Here is a 19379-nt window from a genome sequence, read left to right as displayed (position 1 = left end):
TTATGTCGGGATGAAGCTGATGGATAAAACAGTATTTTCAGCCTCTTAGGAAATGTGACTTAAAGTAAACCCATTCAAAGAGAATAGTATGGAAGGGTCACAGACGAAATATAAAAATTTCTACAAAAAATCATCTCAAAACTTTAGGATGCCTCGACTGGGAATCGAACCTCAGGAATCCCTAATTATTTATGGCTCTGCCCCATCCTGCAAAATTCCAAGCTGCTGACCGTGATAAGGCCGACCTTAGTCTTTGCCAACCACATGAGAGCACGGATTGGATTGAATTATTGATAACTTTATTTTTTTTGTTATACCGCGAAACATGCGCAGGTCCCAGAATGAATATTGATAAAGTAGAGAGAGAGAGAGAGAGAGAGAGAGAGAGAGAGAGAGAGAGAGGGGGGGGGGGTTGGAAATAGAGACAGAAATAGAGAAGGAGAGCGAGAGGGAGAAGAGAGAGAGAGAGAGAGAGAGAGAGAGAGAGAGAGAGAGAAAGAAAGAAGAAAGAAAGAAATAGAGAGAGAGAAAGAGAGAGAGAGAGAGAGAGAGAGAGAGAGAGAGAGAGAGAGAGAGGGGGGGGGGTTAGGAGTGCCGTTGATTGGGATACTTCACATTAGAATCAATCTTAGATCAGTGATAGATATAAGTCTCCAAATGAACACGTGACTATGCCAGAAATCCATGTCTCTAATACTCTTTTCTCCTTTTCCCCCCATAGATGTCCTTTTTCCTTCAGGCGTTGTCCGACTTGAGAGGAAAGCCTACAGATATCCACATGCTCGCAAATGCCTCTATATCTAACGTCATCTGTTCCATTCTTTTTGGTCATAGATTTGAATATGACGACCCTTATTTCACAAAGCTCATCAAACTCATGGATGAAAACGTACGTATGACGGCTTTAACCAATAAACTGCCGTACTCTGGAAAGACACGTATCTATTTAAAAGATTGCAGAAAACTCGTCCTTTAAATATCGATCGATATTTGAAGGACGAGTTTTCTGATAATTTTTAAATACGTGTCTTTCTATATAAAACTGATGGACGGTTTTGATATAACGTATTGCGGTTTTCAGAACTGGGCTATTGCACGAATTTCTGCCAACTGACGTGTAAAGTGTGAGTGTTTATTTAAAAGGTTTCTTTCATAAACAATTATGAGGGGATGGGAGGGGGGGGGGTATTAAACAACAATGCTCTAACCCCAGTACTCTCCATGTCGGCCTTGACGACTTGCCTATTTGGGAAAGTTGGACCATAAGAAAATCACACTACTCTTCTTAACATTAAAATGTCTGTTCTTTTGTAAACGAAACTTAGCCCTTCTGCGCGGTACCGCTAATTAAATGTTGTCACCTAGGCATTTCAAAATGACATATGGAAAGATATCGAACAGATTTTACAATTTTCAACTGGAATCATTTATATTGATCACTGACTAAATTTGGGGTTGATAATCTTGTCCAAGAAAATTAAAACATGGCCTGAAGTTGTTCTGTCCTTGTCATGGAATGAAACAATTGTTTTACCCACGATATAACTGATAGGGATTGTTGTCAAAGTCGGCGTGTGTATAATACAACTATCTTTCTATGCGAAATAATTTCTATCATCTCCCCAAGGTTTATCAAAAATCAACAAATTATGTCCTTTTCAGCGGGAAACGTGTGCTTTTATCAAAGCTGCTGACCGCTACTGTTGATATTCTCCTCTTACAGGAGATACATCTTTTTTCATGAGCGCAATCTTCCCGATTCAAGTGGGTACTTTCTACCTGTCACACAAGTACATATTACGGCAAAGAACCGGAAATCGCAGATAATCTGGTTGAGCGTGTATTGTGGCGAGGTTACCGGGCAGGTTCGCGACTGTTCACGAATGCGGCAATGATTTAGTCATCTGATAGACGTCGTAATTCTGTGGTGTGGGACGAGATAATTAGAAGAATGAGACAGATTCTCTGTATCTTATGGGATTTTGTTTGACTCTAGAGTTGAATGGTCGGTAATGATACCTTAATCATATGATCGTTATATTGTCAACTCCCTCTTCTCGAGGTTCTAATGCCCGTAACATAATGAAAGGAAAATAAGTGTGGCCACACTTATTTTCCTTTCATTATATTACGGTGCATTAGAACCTCTATTCGTTTGGTAACTCCATTGCAGTGTGTATTGAAACATATATTTTTTTAAACATAGAAACTAATATTTATAGCCAGAAAATGAAATAGTGGTGTTTTTTTTTAATAAGAGGAACGCCCATTTGTGAGAAAACTATTACCCTTTTATTCATTTCAAATTTCAGATGTCGTTGTTAAGGTATTATCCATTATTGACAGCTTTTCCCTGGCTCAAGTATATTCCTGGTCCTGATCGTTATGGTGCCAAGAAACTTTTGCAAAACCTACAGGACACGAGCAACCATTTTAAGTGAGTGTATAAAGCATATCTTTGGAATTTGGCATAGATTTAGAATTATCTATCAAACTAGCATTTATTCATTTTTGTTATCAAGGGGTCTCTCTTGCATTTGTGGTTCTAACACTTGACTGCCTCAATCGTAAACAGGGTTTGATTCCTCGATAAAAGGGAGGAGGAGGAAGGAGAGAAGGAGGAGAAGAAGACGAAGAAAGAAGAAGAAGAAGAAGAAGAAGAAGAAGAAGAAGAAGAAGAAGAAGAAGAAGAAGAAGAAGAAGAAGACAAAATATTCTCACATCAAACAGATTAAGGTAGCGTACTGCACCCGCGGTTGTCCTAATTTGACTTATCAAACTTATGAAACATGTTCTACTAACTGTGGGGACCGGTCCTTGACTCATCCCTACCTCCAAAAGCAGACCAACTTAGAGACAAGATAGAGACGCACAACTTAACTAGAATTTTTGCCCATACTTCACATACTGAGGTAGGGTTTGAACGGCAGTTATGAACGGACGCTGTTTTTATTTAGGGAAATACAATTCCAGGAAACTCTAAGAGCAAAGTCAGGAAAACAAAAAATGGCGTCCGCATTTTATAGATAAGCGACATACTCTGGATAATATATTATGCAGACTGGGTCCTTGCTCAACATAGCAAGGAATGGACCCATCTCGGGAGCTTAGTCCGAGTGTGACTAAACTTAAACTCAAATTGGTGTTTTGCGAGAACACCATGAAGGTAGACGCCAAACTCTGCAACTCAATGCATATTATTAGGATCAGGGACGCCATCGACAACGTCCCATCATCGGGCCCGGTTATGGTATAAATCCAGTCCCTAGACTTCCGGCAGAAGATTATTATCCGGCCTTGGCATTACAAAATAGTGTAAAAACTCTTTACTGAAGTCAGGAATCAATAAATCAATTCGTTTTTTCTAGTCTAATGATTTAAAGATTAATTCGAGTATAGATATTAGAGGAACGAAATTTCCTTTTCGGTAATCTACTATGACTCGGTGTTTATCAAGATGGTTAATCACGGTGTGAAATATGATATGTTCTAAAATCTTGCAGGTGACGGATGTTAACAAAATTGTGCCGTAATTTGCTGCAATGTCTCGGCTACCCTTCAGTATCAATGGCAGTGATTTTTTGCATTTTTCCAGGCAATGAGTACACACACCATGTATCAAGTGAATGTTGGGAAATATTAGGAGTGAAGGAGAATTTTCTCCTGTTGTTTCTTTCAGAATACTAGTCAGCTTATTATCAGGGCCTGTAGATTTCTTTGGTTTGAGCTTATTTAGTAGCTTTATCATGCCTTTTGTTGTGTTGTTGATATTCGGTACTGGCGGCGAGTCATTTTGATCTAAAGTTGGCATATTCGGGTCCTTTTAGAAAAAAAACCACTTTCATACTGTTTGTTTAAAAGGTTTACTTTTTACACGGTCTCATCGGCACATAAAGAGAGGACAATGGGTGGTAGCCACAGGACAACGGTCCAATACTCACTAACGGCAGCCATCCTGTTTGGAGGCTTCAGAGCATATTGTTTGGAGGTTGCTCCGTGACACAGCTGGCAGGCGACTTCATGACGTAATTAATTAATACGGAAAGTCCTCTGACCGGATAGATCGTCATAATAACATTTCACTGTAGAATAAACCTAGATCAGTTTTTTGCCTTTTAGGGGTTTTAGTCAATTTGAAATCTATGATGATGATAATGAAGATGATGATGATGATGATGATGATGATGATGATGACGATGATGATGATGGTGATGATAATAATAATAATAATAATAATAATAATAATAATAATAATAATAATAATAATAATAATAATAATAATAATAATAATAATAATAATAATAATAATAATAATAATAACTTGAATAAAACCTTGAGTTACACTTCAGCTTAAAAAAAATAATCTTGAGCTTTTATATAGGGCAATATCCACTGAACGTGCTCAAAGCGCTTTACCAAGGGTCCCTGACCAACAGCAACACGTAACATATAGAACAAGACATGACGCATGTAATGCGATACTACAATTCTTTTCCTACAGAGACAACGCTATTAACGGCGAGGTACTCATTTTACACCTGAGTACGGTGAGAGAATGTGAGTAAAGAGTCTTTTCCAAGGTGTCAACTTTGCGCCGAGCGAGGCTCGAACCCAGGACTTTCCGATCGAAAGCGTCATACCACAAGACCACATCGCAGCACACTTAAGGAAGACTTAAGAAGCACCAAAAGAGATGTAATCAAAACCGGAAGCGGAACCGTTGAAACCGGAAGTGTGCATAACTGAGGGAAATCGACCGATTTTCTCAGATCTTGATACAAACCTAGAGTGACACGGGAAGTTATGTAATCTAAACCTGAAGTGAATGTCTAAAAACCGTACGTAGGCGTAAAAGACTGGGGGGAACCTAACGCGATACACAAGGGATGCTTTATTTCATTTTATGCTAATTCAATTCACAAGTGGTGGTTTTTATTGACTGCAGCCTTCTCCACAGTTGCAAAGAGCTGTGCAGGGAAAGGGAGTGCTTGCACACTTGCATCGTGTCTTGCAGCCTTTCTTGCATTCACAACACCAGTTCAAGACATGTCTCCTCTATTGGTAGTAAGGTGGTCCGTACAGGTTTCCAGCCACCTGCTTCATCTTTCCTCCAACCAAAGTCAAAAGGAAAGACTATCGGTGTGTCTTTCTGTAGTGATTTGCCCCAAACATTTCTCCTTGAAATATTGTCCAAATAAATGCTGATTCACAACATCTGATGTTGGTGGAATATTTTCGACCGCTCTGCATCTCTGTACAAATAGCTGCTAGCGTGCATCACTCGCCGTCGCCATTGTTCACATTTTTTTCATACAGAACAACACAAACTTTCCGATCATTTTAAAACAAGATTTCGTAGCTATTGTATCTGAAGCCGGTTCAAGAAATGCAGGGGTCACATCACTGAAAGCATCCAATGTTGCCCATTATTTGAGGCAAAACAAAAAGAAACAGTATCCCACCCTGATAGTGCATGGAAGATCGGCAGTGCGTCAACGCTGTCTGCTGGAAGTCTGACTGCTATTTCCTGGGTTGCAAGATGACGATAATGCTTTCCTGAGCCAAATAAAATCCTTAGCTCTTTAGCTTTTAGCTTTCAAGCAAAGTGAATGGCGAGTACAACCACATCAGTTCCGTTGTTCTTAAAAATAATGTCTTAAATCCTTTGCTGAATGCAATCTTTGGAATGTAGAAATAATCATGTTTCAGCTTCTTCTTGTTTTCAATCATCAATGGAAGACACATCGGTTGCCTTTGAAGTGCTGATGGATATCTTTTGACAAGTTATGACTACAATGTTTCCCCTGTGTGAAGACAAATCAATTGCTGTGTCAAAAATGGAATGTCTTTTTTATTTTCATTGTTTCGGAGGAACACTGCCCACTTTGATGGAATTGGTGCTCTTGATGTCACTTTAGGGCGATGTCAATGTTCTTATTTCAGTTGAATGGATTATTTAAACTATCAAGAACATATTGATCTCATACCTCATCTAGTCTTTGCACCGAGCAGTTGATTGATGATATACGGAATAAAAACACGATCTGCATATTTCTGAAAATATACGCGATGCATCAATGGAGAGCAGGTGGACGATAAGTGCACCATCAAGCAGCTTTGTCTCTTTAAGTGAATGGCGAGTACAACCACATCAGTTCCGTTGTTCTTAAAAATAATGTCTTAAATCCTTTGCTGAATGCAATCTTTGGAATGTAGAAATAATCATGTGTCAGCTTCTTCTTGTTTTCAATCATCAATGGAAGACACATCGGTTGCCTTTGAAGTGCTGATGGATATCTTTTGACAAGTTATGACTACAATGTTTCCCCTGTGTGAAGACAAATCAATTGCTGTGTCAAAAATGGAATGTCTTTTTTATTTTCATTGTTTCGGAGGAACACTGCCCACTTTGATGGAATTGGTGCTCTTGATGTCACTTTAGGGCGATGTCAATGTTCTTATTTCAGTTGAATGGATTATTTAAACTATCAAGAACATATTGATCTCATACCTCATCTAGTCTTTGCACCGAGCAGTTGATTGATGATATACGGAATAAAAACACGATCTGCATATTTCTGAAAATATACGCGATGCATCAATGGAGAGCAGGTGGACGATAAGTGCACCATCAAGCAGCTTTGTCTCTTTAAGTGAATGGCGAGTACAACCACATCAGTTCCGTTGTTCTTAAAAATAATGTCTTAAATCCTTTGCTGAATGCAATCTTTGGAATGTAGAAATAATCATGTGTCAGCTTCTTCTTGTTTTCAATCATCAATGGAAGACACATCGGTTGCCTTTGAAGTGCTGATGGATATCTTTTGACAAGTTATGACTACAATGTTTCCCCTGTGTGAAGACAAATCAATTGCTGTGTCAAAAATGGAATGTCTTTTTTATTTTCATTGTTTCGGAGGAACACTGCCCACTTTGATGGAATTGGTGCTCTTGATGTCACTTTAGGGCGATGTCAATGTTCTTATTTCAGTTGAATGGATTATTTAAACTATCAAGAACATATTGATCTCATACCTCATCTAGTCTTTGCACCGAGCAGTTGATTGATGATATACGGAATAAAAACACGATCTGCATATTCCTGAAAATATACGCGATGCATCAATGGAGAGCAGGTGGACGATAAGTGCACCATCAAGCAGCTTTGTCTCTTTAGGTGAAGTGCCAAATGACTGACTGTGTGGAGTTATTTTCAACCTGATCAATGTTAGATGGATCCGCTGATGATTTATCAATTGTCCAGATAACTAGAGATTTGCTCTTCTTCAAAATTTTGCTCACCTTCACGTATAATCTCATAACTGTCGCCAATATGCTGTGGGCCATTATCCTCATCATCTACTGGATCAGACGTGATCAACCGTTCAAGACACCGAAGTAAGTTTGATTTTGTTCATGAACTTATATCGCCATTTTTGCTCAGTGATGTATCTTTTCGAGGCAACAATTGAAAATCCGCGAAAACAAAGAACAATCATTGCGTAAAAGGTTTACTGGAGTCTTCTCTGTTTTCTTTTTACATTCAAAGATCTTCAGTTTGTTCAGCAAAATCGGGGAATTAATGGATTTCCTTCCTTTCAACCAGTCTTTCTTTCACAAAATCATTATAGTTTTCTTGTCCGATTCTGGCAACTTCTTTCACTGTTTGTATTAATGAGGTGTCTGCAACATTTTTAGTATCTTCAAGCGCTTAGAGTCTGGTGTCTCGGAGTTATAACGCTATATAAGTTTTCAGCATTATTATTATTATTATTATTATTATTATTATTATTATTATTATTATTATTATTATTATTATTATTATTATTATTATTATTATTATTATTATTATTATCTAGTGCGTAAAAACATCATTATCGCTTTCAAAGGGATTTCCACTATATTTAAACGCAGCAATACGCTTTTGGACATCTGTTCTGAATTACTTTTTGTACTGCAGGTGTATACTCATACCCTTTCTCGGGGGCTATAATATCTCCCTCAAAGCTATGCACTTGGCGTGAGATTCTGGCCCTACAACCATCCATATACGGAGAGCTGTAAGCAACCGAATTGCGCTTCCATCTCCTTTAATCATGACACTACACTGCTCGTGCTCATGGTCGATGGCAATGGATGATAATATTCGTCCAGTCTTGTTGATGGCAAAATAGAAATTTTATGCTTAGCTGACAGAGGTCACGTAAATGCACAGCAACTCACCTTGCACAATGAACATGATCAATAGCAAAGAACTGTGGAACTAGTGTAGTAAGAGCTTGCATATATTCTTCAAAATCTGCAAATCAGTTAAACTGAACGAACTGCAATTCAGTTCAAGTTGCAAAACTTTGTTCCAAAAAGAGAACATGGGCTACCTTCTCCGTTTCCATCTTGCACCACTTATGAAAATCTTGGTCTTCATTTTCACGGTTTCTGAGGCAGTTTGGTGAAATGTGATATCGTGGGCATATCAAGTTCTGGTTACCACGTGTGACAACTCCAACCGACGTGTATGTAGCTCTATCTGTTTCATTTATGAACTTCCATCAGATAAACCTCTTTGTCATAATAAATGATGATCTAGATATGCATAAATCTAGGCTAGATTCGTCCTAGGTTGCGCTACATCTAGATCTAGATCTACACTCCAGCACCATTTCCTCGAACTCCTCAAGACATGCAAAAACGTCCGAGGAAACCTTGCCTAGCCAAAACGACTTGATGGGGAAAGGGGGTGGGGGGTGGGGGGGGGGGGGGGCAGTGTGGCTCAGCAGTATGGACTTTGCAATGCACCCGAAAGATACATAGTTCGAATATCCATCGCGTTATGTGTTCTTCAACAAGCCACCTTTCCCTGGCTCAATTTTCGGCGCTGTGCTGTAGCTGACACCTGGGTTATTCCAGTCTTCCCTTGGAAAAGAACCTATGACAACTTTACGCTTGAAGAGGGAAAAAAGGAACTTTAATTTTTTATTTACTTTATTGATATTTTGAGCGAGATAACTTTATACAATGTTACAAGCTGTGTGTGTGTGTGTGTGTGTGTGAGTGTGTGTGTGTGTGAGTGTGTGTGTGTGTAGAGGGAGGTGGTGCTCTATCACAACATTCATTTGCCGTCGTAGCCATTCATTTGCAAATCATGGCGAAGTGATAAGAATAAGTAGAGAGGTTTCGGTTAAGCGAAACGCCGGAGTGTGTGAGAGCCAGGGACGGCTGGTAATAATGGGCAGGGTGGGCAAATACCAGCCTGTTTTTTCAAGTTATATGCTGTATTACCAGGTCCGAAATAATCAAATCTAAATTAGATAATTTCAAAAGTTACTACTTAAAATTGATACTTTGTACTGAAATCAATTTGTGTGTATTTTTGATAGATTGCGAATCACCATGCATCCCGTAATACATAAACCAGGATACGCTCCTGTTCTTTTTATCACCCCCCCCCCCCCCCAACCACTCCACTCCACTCCGCCCACATCGTCATCTCATCGTCACGTCGCCTGACGGTGATTTTGCTGTCTGGCCTCTCTAGTACTAGGTCGGGCTAATTCAAATGAGCCCACCTTATTAACCAGTGTACACTAAATAGAGATTTTGGCAAACGAACTTTTTCTTATTTATTGCCTTACTTGTGCTGGGAAGGTTCCAGTATTGAATTAAATTTATTAATTTACTAATATTATATCAATTTAGTATTAGTTTGTGTTGTTTTAATATATTTGTTTATCCATTTAAATTATTTCTTTTTTTTCCCCTCGTTTTCTTTAGTGTTTCTCAAAACTCATTTATTTAAATTGTTTTCTTATTTGTTTGTTGTTGTTGTTGTTGTTTTTTGTTGTTGTTTTTTGTTTTGTTTTTTAACAAATTAATTTGTTAATTCTTTTTTTTTTATTATTCTTAAAGTAATTACCGCTGTATTTTTATTGCCAGACTAAATATTTTTGCAAAACAATGTAATTTTCTATTGTATTTCCTCTAATAAAACAAAACACTTTTATTCAAAAGTCACGACTAAATAAATATATAAAATACAACCACCATTTTGGTTTTCTCAACAATTGAATTAGTATACGAGAAATACTCTTCTGAGTAAGGAGATAGTTATAGAGGAAATACGGAAGGGTGGGCAGTTTCCGTACTTGCCCGTCCTGAAGCTAATACATACATAAGATGGTTCGCGATGAAGAGGCGGGAAGCAAGGGATTGGTTGGGTAAGGAGCAAAGATAACACGGTAATTATTGTGACGATAGTCAAACGAATACATGAGGAGAGATTGGTAACATTATTTTGTCTTAATTATATTGTATGAAGTATTGGCGAAAGCCTAATATTAAATAAACGTTGTTTTTGTTTGTCTTATTTTGACTATAGAACTGATACTGATACTTGTCATAGCAGACCTGCCTACTTTAGATAGGAAAATAAAAATCGTAGTTTTCAGGGCTAATAAAATCGTAGATATTTTAACTACCCTTTAAAAAAATCACCGGAATTTTCGTCTGTTTTGATAGATATCAAATTTTAAAAAACGAGAAAAAATAATTGGAAACGTAATAATGATGGTGATGGTGGTATAGTGGTAGCGGTGGTGGTAGTAGTAATGATGATGGTAATATTATTATTATTTTATTATTATATTATTATATTATTATTATTATTATTATTATTATTTATTATTATTATATATTATTATTATTATTATTATTATTATTATTATTATTATTATTATTATTATTATTATTATTATTATTATTATTATTATTTATTATTATTATTATTATTATTATTTTTTATTATTATTATTTATTATTATTATTATTATTATTATTATTATTATTATTATATTTATTATTATTATATATTGTTATTATTATTTATATTGTATTTATATGTTGTATTTTTGGTGGTTATTAATGGTATCAGTTTATTGTTTGGTCCCATTTGCCATTATTTTCCACTTTCATTATGTGGTCATCAAATTGTATGATTAATTGGCGAAAGCCTAAGATTGAATAAATTTTGTAATATCGTATGGTAACCATCATTGTCGACGACATCGTCGTTGTCATCATAATCATCATCATCATCATCATCATCATCATCATCATCATCATCATTAACAACAACAACAACAATATTAACAACAAGTACAACAATAGAAATAAAAACAATATCAACATCACCATACAATTTCCGTCATCGTCTCCACAACTATCATTCTAACCAACAGCACCACCAAAACCACTACCATAATTACCCTCACCGCCTCGTCTTCCTCCTCCTCCTCCACCACCACACCACCGCTACCACTATTCCAACCACTACCACCACCGGCACAATCATTCTGACCACCAAGACAGCAGTAAAAATTATGCAATTTGAGCTCTGAATGAAACTCGAGTCATATCGCTGTTGTTGCTTCTCCATGAAAACTTTAAGGTTACTACGTACTACTGAAAACCAGAAATATGTAAAAGCAATATTAATATCGCCGTTGAGGGATTAAAGCATCTCTTTAATTTTTCGAGTGAAGGAAATGGACTTGTATTGTCAAGGTGTTGTCGCATTATGTCTCGTCGCTTTATTTTTTAGTTGTATTCTCTTTCGTGATTCATTTTTGATTACGTTTGGAAGAATTAAAATCTACTGGTATTGTCATTTCATTGTGAATGTGATTATTGGTGGTTGAAATATTTTTTGTTTAAAGGCGAAAAAAAAAATCAAAAAAAATTTTTATTTAAAAAAAACCAAAAAAATAAAAAATAAAAAATATATATCATATATATATATATATATATATATATATATATATATATATATATATATATATATATATATATATATATATGACCGAATCCTCTTTGCCCAACCACTGTAAATAGGCTAGAACCGCCACTGGTGAGAGCTAGACACACCTGCATTATAGATAGATACACACCTGCATTATAGATAGATACACACCATAAACATACGTAACTGTCAATGTCACAGTAAATCAGCAGAGATCGAAATCACCGGCGTATTTAAAAAATCATTTAATTGATTAGTTGGAAGAAACTGTGTTCGAGGTAAGAATTAGTTCGAGGAAGGAATGGAATGATAACAAAGAATAATAAGGAAAAAATTCGGGACATTCGAATGAGTTCGAAGAAACCGTGTGTTCAAGGAAAGCGTCCTCGAGGAAACCGTGCTGGAGTGTAGTTCGAGACGGTAGGCAGTACACACTTTCACCTCACAGTCTTCACACAAACCTGAATTTAAAAAAAAAACTGGTTACCAAAATAAACGTAGTCAATTCTTACCTCGAATCCACACTGAATTACTAAGCATTAACTGATCAGAATATTTCCTACCATTCAGCCCATTCCGTCCACTTGACTATTTCCAGTCAACGAAAAGACACGACAAACATTCCTTAATTCCATAGCTACCTTTATTATATGAAAAAAAAGGCAATTAGGTCAATTCCACAATTAGTGAGTATTTATCAGAATATTTTGACACATTGATGAAGGAAACGTATCGCAAAACATGACGACACTAAGCATTTTTTGCAATCATGTGTTAAATTTGAATGATGCTCAGGATCTGTGGACTGTTTGCTTCGGGCCGCCGGTTTACGATTATCGGTTGGTATCAGGGGCAAAATATATTTTATTTCAAATTTTCGAGTCAAATTAAAACCACTGAAATGTGCACCCGTCTAGTTTTAATAATATACACGATAACTGATGTAAATTTCAAAAGTGTATGTATTGTATGTTGATTGAATACCTCGAGACTAATATAAGGTAAGAGAATTTTTTAACGGAGTGTTATTCTACACCCGAGTTTCTGGTGTATCTTGTCACCGGATTATTAGACACGCGAGTCGCTCATGCGCATGTTGAGAATTAGCTACCCTCAACAACTTCCGTAGTGTGAATTTATCAGCATGGTGGTAGAATGGGCTAAATGGTTGTCTGAAGGCAGGGACTAATTAAAATGCTTAGGGATTACATGGTCCAAACAATGAACAATTCGAATGTAAACTCTTCGTCCCCATAAAAATTGTCTAACGTATAAACAGAATGTCGTTTAAGCTCCTTGTTGGATGGAGTCTGAATGACACAAAAGCCTAGTGAGCCGAGAGGAGCATGGTGGTTGAGCTGCTTGACTCATAATTGGAAGTTCTTGGATTCAAAGCCCAACGGGGACCCTTTTTCAATACTATTTTTATTCCTTCTGTCTATTTTTTTTTAATTTGCTTTATATTTTAAAGCTTATTTATTGATTTGTTTATATATTATTCCCCTTTTTATTATTATCATTCATCATTTTCTTCATTTTTTTCTAATTATTATTATTATTATTATTATTATTATTATTATTATTATTATTATTATTATTATTATTATTATTATTATACTTATTATTATTATTATTATTATTATTATTATTATTATTATTATTATTATTATTATTATTATTACGAGTATTATTATTATTATTGTTATTATTATCATTATTATTATTATTATTACTATTATTATTATTATTATTATTATTATTATTATCATCATCATCATCATCATCATCATCATTATTATTATTATTATTATTATTATTATTATTATTATTATTATTATTATTATTATTATTATTATTATTATTATTATTATTATTATTATCGTTATAATATATTATTATTATTATCATTATTATTATCATCATCATCATCATCATCATCATCATCTTCATCATCATCATCATTATTTACCACAATAGTAAACTTATGAAAGTCATTACAATCTTGGGGAAAATAATTTCTGAGCGACACCTAGCATGACATAGCAGGTAACACGAATTGCAATAGAAAAACCTATATTTTAAATCCAAAGCAAAATATTGCCCCATACAACAATTTTTTAAAAAATTCCAGAGAGAGGGACAGAGAGAGAGAGAGAGAGAGAGAGAGAGAGAGAGAGAGAGAGAGAGAGAGAGAGAGAGAGAGAGAGAGAGAGAGAGAGAGAGAGAGAGTTGTTCGTGTATCGGGAGAGAAACCAAGAATGATAGAATTTGCGAAGGTTTTTTTTTATTTGTTTTTTTTTTTTCTTTAATAGACAAAATTAATAGAAAACAACAACAAAAACAACAAACTAAAATTAAGAATCAATTTTTCACTGTGCCGAATTATCTGGTGATAATAAACACCCAAGTTTCGGGTGTCGAATTATCTGGTGACAAAATACACCCGAATTTCGGGTGTCGAATTTAGTGCCGCGCTGAAGACCGGTCCGGACCGCGGTCCGACGGTCTTTTAGCTGTGAACCGAAGACCGGTCCCAGAGGGGAAGATCGGCGGCGGTCCTCACTTCTTATCACCTTTCAACTAGTGCGGGGCGGTCCTTGCAAGGACCACGGTCCTACGGTCTCGCGCCATAGCCTACTACTTCCCCAGCGATTCGTTGCTTCGGTTGCCTATCTTCCACCAATCACCACCCATCCCACTTAATTAATCGCACCCACCCCCCTTTGCCATACACTAAACGACACAGACGACCATACAGGCAGACGACCACCAACCTCTACTTCCCAAACCGCCCTTTCGTGTGTGAGATGGGGGGAACAGGAGGCGCACGCCTTGGACGATTCCATTATACGGGGTAAATTTCAAAATTTACTACACCATAATGATCGCAATGACAATGATCTATGGTGAAGGCATGACCCTCTTCTCTAATGGGTTATTGTTTGAAATGTATGTGACTACAAAAGATGTGTGTGTTTGTGTGTGTGTGTGTGTGTGTGTGTGTGTCGAACCTAGCAAGTAGCAAATCCGATTTTTTGTTTTCTTTTGTCCATCTCTTGTCACCACTCCTTTCTATCGCAGTGTTGTCATTTAAAATAATACAATAATATTAAAATTTCGTTTGGTGTTTTTACTAATCAAATAATATGAGTTTCATTAGTTTCTTCCTTCCAAAAAACCCAGTTATAACGTCTGAATTTTAAAAAAGTCCAATAGAATATTTGGGGACCCCAATAGCTCAGTTGATGGATCACTCTCTTTATACGCAAAGGGCCAGAGATCGATCCCGGGTGCAGTCGATTTTTTTCTGAATCCCTGTCTACTCAGCAATGAATGGGTAGCTGAGTTTGTTAGATCTGGCGAAAAGTCACCATCGACCCTCTTATCACCTCATCCACCCCCTCTTATTATAACTTCACGTCTCTCTCTTACTCTTCAATGCTCGCTGCCCTCTAATGTGTGTGTGTGTGGGGGGGGGGAGGGGGGGGGGGGGGTAGGAGTTGCGTGTGTGTATCAACGCCCCGAACAACTCGATCAACGCCTTGGGCGATGCCATTATCTCCGTTAATGGGGATAAATTTCAAATTTTATTAAATTATCGAACTAACAAGGAAGTACGGTGAGCAAATAAAGAAGGCATCCCCCCTCTTCTCTAATTAGGTTACAATTTGAAATGAGTGTGACTACTCCGTGTGTTTTACTCCTGTAGGCCACGGTTTTCATCGTGTAGCGGTCTTTAACGGTTCAAGAATGAACGATCCCACGCTCTCAAAGGTCAAACCGGTTCGAATTTCAACAGTCTCTCAGGAATGTTCAATGTCGAAAAGGACCGGTCCTAGAGGACCGGTCCTTGCGGTCTTCATTTCCCAAGGACCGTAGGACCGTGGTCCTTAAGCTTGCCAAGGACCGCCCCGCACTAGTCGAATTACGCTCCCTTTTAAAAAAGCATCCCTGTTAATAGCTTGACAGGCATAGCAACAGGGGGTCAGGGAAGAACCATCAATTGGAACGATCAATTTCCGAGAAGCTCGGTCAGTCGCTTATTCTTTTTCACTTCAGTGTTAACAAAAGCTACGTCACAATCGAGCAAAACTTATGTATGGAAAGACATTAATTCCATCAACAAGAGGATGCTGTCGAGATTTTAAATCGCTCCATGTCTCTTAAATGAAAATGATGATCTTGCCTCTTTTAAATTTCTTAACCAGAATATTAATCTGCTAACAATTCACGCTTTAACTAAAAATTACAGTTAAAGCATTTACCGTACACACTATTTTCGTTTCTGTAATTTCTACTATTTTTAAAATCGTCTCAAAGGAAGCACCCGATGGATTTCTTGACATTTATTTTTTGATTCTTGTCATTTTAGGTACCAACTTATCAAGACAACTGAAGACGAGTGCGGGACTGATAATTTCATTAATGCTTACTATCAGGAAAAGAGAAAGAGAGAGAAAGCAGGAAATTCAACTACTCTTGGAGGTGTGAAAATAGTGTATAGGTACACATACTCTCTCTCTCTCTCTCTCTCTCTCTCTCTCTCTCTCTCTCTCTCTCTCTCTCTCTTTCTTTCTTTCTTTCTTTCTCTTTCTCTTTCTCTTTATTTCGCTCTCTCTCTCTCTCTCTCTCTCTCTCTCTCTCTCTCTCTCTCTCTCTTTCTTTCTTTCTTTCTCTTTCTCTTTCTCTTTATTTCGCTCTCTCTCTCTCTCTCTCTCTCTCTCTCTCTCTCTCTCTCTCTCTCTCTTTCTTTCTCTCTTTATCTCTCTTTCGCTTTAACGTTCAATCTCTCTCTCTCTAGTCTAGCTCTCTCTCTCTCTCTCTCTCTCTCTCTCTCTCTCTCTCTCTCTCTCTCTTTTTTCTTTCTCTCTCTCTCATGTATATATATATATATATATATATATATATATATATATATATATATATATATATATATATGATATATTATATATATATATATATATATATATATATATATATATATATATATCCTTTCTTTAAAAAAATATAGCATTGTGGAGAACATTGTGCTTATTTGAGTCAATAAAAAAAATGATACGGCGCTCTACTGAAAGATTTGAAAATTAGAAATGTATTTTTTAGAGATAGATAAACAGATAACTTGATTTCCTTTTATAATTTAAAGTCAGTTTGAAAGTTCGTTGAGTCACACAGATATCATAAAATACGTACCGACGACACTAACATCTCAAAATCAACCAATTTCGTCACTGTAAAAAGTTGTCAGTTTGCGTCATCTATTTATGACATCAAGTATTATTATTACTTCGTTGTGTTGTTCATTTAGCGGTGATCAATGTTGTTATGTAGTAGTATGTTCTAATTGCATGTATGTTTTTGTGTCTGCGTGTGTGTGTGTGTTTGTGTGTGTGTTGTGTGTGGTGTATACATGTGTGTGTGTGTGTGTGTGTGTTGGCATTTCTCAACAAATCGTGGCATTCATAGTGATATTATTCACTTGATCACATGAAGGTATTTCAGTCACCATTTTGATTCTTTTTTTACTATTAGGGTTAGCTCGAGATGCGAAGGATTTTTTTTTTCTATTAGGGTTAGTCATAAGTCTTAGTAAAGGTGCTTGGATGTTTGTTTTTCCATAAGTTAAGTAAAGGGGAGACATTCCGAAAGCTCTTACATCCCCAGTATAATGTATTCACTTAATGTAAATGTTGCTGCTCGAAGCTCGAAGAAATAAATAATAATGTGAAATTGAATGTAAGCTTCAATTTAATTACAAAAACAGATCAAATGAACGTTTCGGGTTTCCCCTTTATCAACAAAACAGGATGAATGAAACACCACAGATGAATGAGATAATGTGGTAGATGAATAAAACAAAACATTGGTTGGCAGGAAATTAGTAGATATGCTCCTTTGTAAGGAAGCACGAATTAAAATAGAATGCTAGATTTTTCTAAAAGGTGCGCAATCAATTAAGTGAAAAGAGGGGAGGCGGGGAGGAAATGTGTAATGCAGTGAAATATAAAAACGTGTAGACTGTTGTTGGAAGATAAATACAATGGAATTGAAAATCCTTTCTTTTAAAAAATATAGTCTAGCCTTGTGGAGAACATTGTGCCATTTGAGTCAATAAAAAAATCATACAGCGCACAACTCTACTGAAAGATTTGAAAATTAGAAATGTATTTTTTACTGACAGATAAACAGATAATTTGATTTCCTTTTATAATTTAAAGTCTGTTTGAAAGTTCGATTGAGTCAAACCGATATCATGAAATATGTACCGACGACACTAACACTCTCAAAAACAACCAATTTCGACACTGTAAAAAGTTGACAGTTTGGCGGCGTTTGGCGTTTTTACGCAAATCGTCGCATTCAAAATAATGTATTCACTTAATTACTTTAAGGATTTGAGATCTGCACTAAGTTTTCAACAGCTTTCATCTATTTATGACATCAATATTATTATTGCCCCGTTTATGCTTTGAATGTGATGGTTTCAGGTGGATAATACCCAGGTTTAACTTCTTTGGTAATAAATTAAAAAATAATAATAATCTAAAAAAATCGAAATTTAAAACAAGAAAATATAAGTTGCATTGAAGGTAAAATAAGGTTTTAGAAAGACCTTATTAAATGTAATGAATAGTCAGGTGAATCCGTATCGCAGTGGATAAGCTGTCAGACTCTATCCTTGAAAGTACTGGGTTCAATCCCATTGTGGACAATTTTTTTAAAAAGTTTACTTTATTGAGAAAGACATCATTTTCGTTGTTATAGTTACTGGACATATATTTAAAACAAACTAATCTATTATTATTATTTTTATTATTATTATTATTATTATTATTATTATTATTATTATTATTATTATTATCATTATTATTGATTATATTTTTTTTAAAAACATCGGTACCATTCAATGTGTTATCGACGTGCATTTATATGTAAACGTCGATTGTTATCATTTTATAATATTTTATCATTATCATCACTGTATTCATTTACCGCGTCTTTGTAATTTTATAGGGTTTTTTTTTTCCTTTTTTTTTCTTCTTCTTTTTTTTTTGTTTGTTTGTTTGTTTGTTTTTGTTGTTTTTCAAAAACTTCCTGTCCCATCATTGTTTATGTCTATTTACCTTATCAACGACATTCACACTACACATCTCTCATTCGTTCTTAGTGTCTTATTCGTCGTGTTTTGTTGATAAAGGGGAAATCAGAAACGTCCACCGTATGTCTTCGTCTATTAAATTGAGGCTTACAATTCAACACTTATCGTTATTTTTTCCTTCGAGCTTCAAGCAGCAACATTTTCATTATCAACCAGCAGCGCCAACGGGGGTGCATAAAAATGATGCGTTTTTGTACACCTCCATTGGAGGTGCATAAAAACGGTGCCAAACGCCACCAAACATGATCACCAGAGTATTGTACTGTAAGGTAAGTTCTCGATCCCAGGATTGTCTTTCAACTCTGCTCACGTCTGCTACTTCAGGTTTATTTTCGCAGTTGATTTTCTTACCACAACCTGTTTTCACACACGGACAACTATATGTTGCTGTGTCACGGGTCAGAGGCTATAGCGGCTTACACTCCA

At 36.1% G+C, this 19379-nt stretch overlaps 1 protein-coding gene across 1 annotated transcript in view; it reads left to right on the top strand.

The window, feature by feature from the left end:
* LOC144962070 (cytochrome P450 2B11-like) overlaps nt 1-19379 on the top strand; it is a 39294-nt gene that overhangs the window by 12294 nt on the left and 7621 nt on the right. Inside the window, exons 5-7 of the mRNA XM_078895038.1 lie at nt 722-889; nt 2313-2437; nt 16167-16279. Coding sequence (XP_078751164.1) covers nt 722-889; nt 2313-2437; nt 16167-16279 — 406 coding nt within the window. The remainder of the gene's footprint in view (nt 1-721; nt 890-2312; nt 2438-16166; nt 16280-19379) is intronic.

The sequence above is a fragment of the Berghia stephanieae genome, chromosome 1 (assembly GCF_034508935.2).
Source record: "Berghia stephanieae isolate SIO BIC M18660-M18661 chromosome 1, UCSD_Bste_1.3, whole genome shotgun sequence".
NCBI classification, from domain to species: domain Eukaryota; kingdom Metazoa; phylum Mollusca; class Gastropoda; order Nudibranchia; family Aeolidiidae; genus Berghia; species Berghia stephanieae.
The sequence above is the reverse complement of the archived record's forward strand: the minus strand, read 5'-3'. Positions and strand labels throughout refer to the sequence as shown.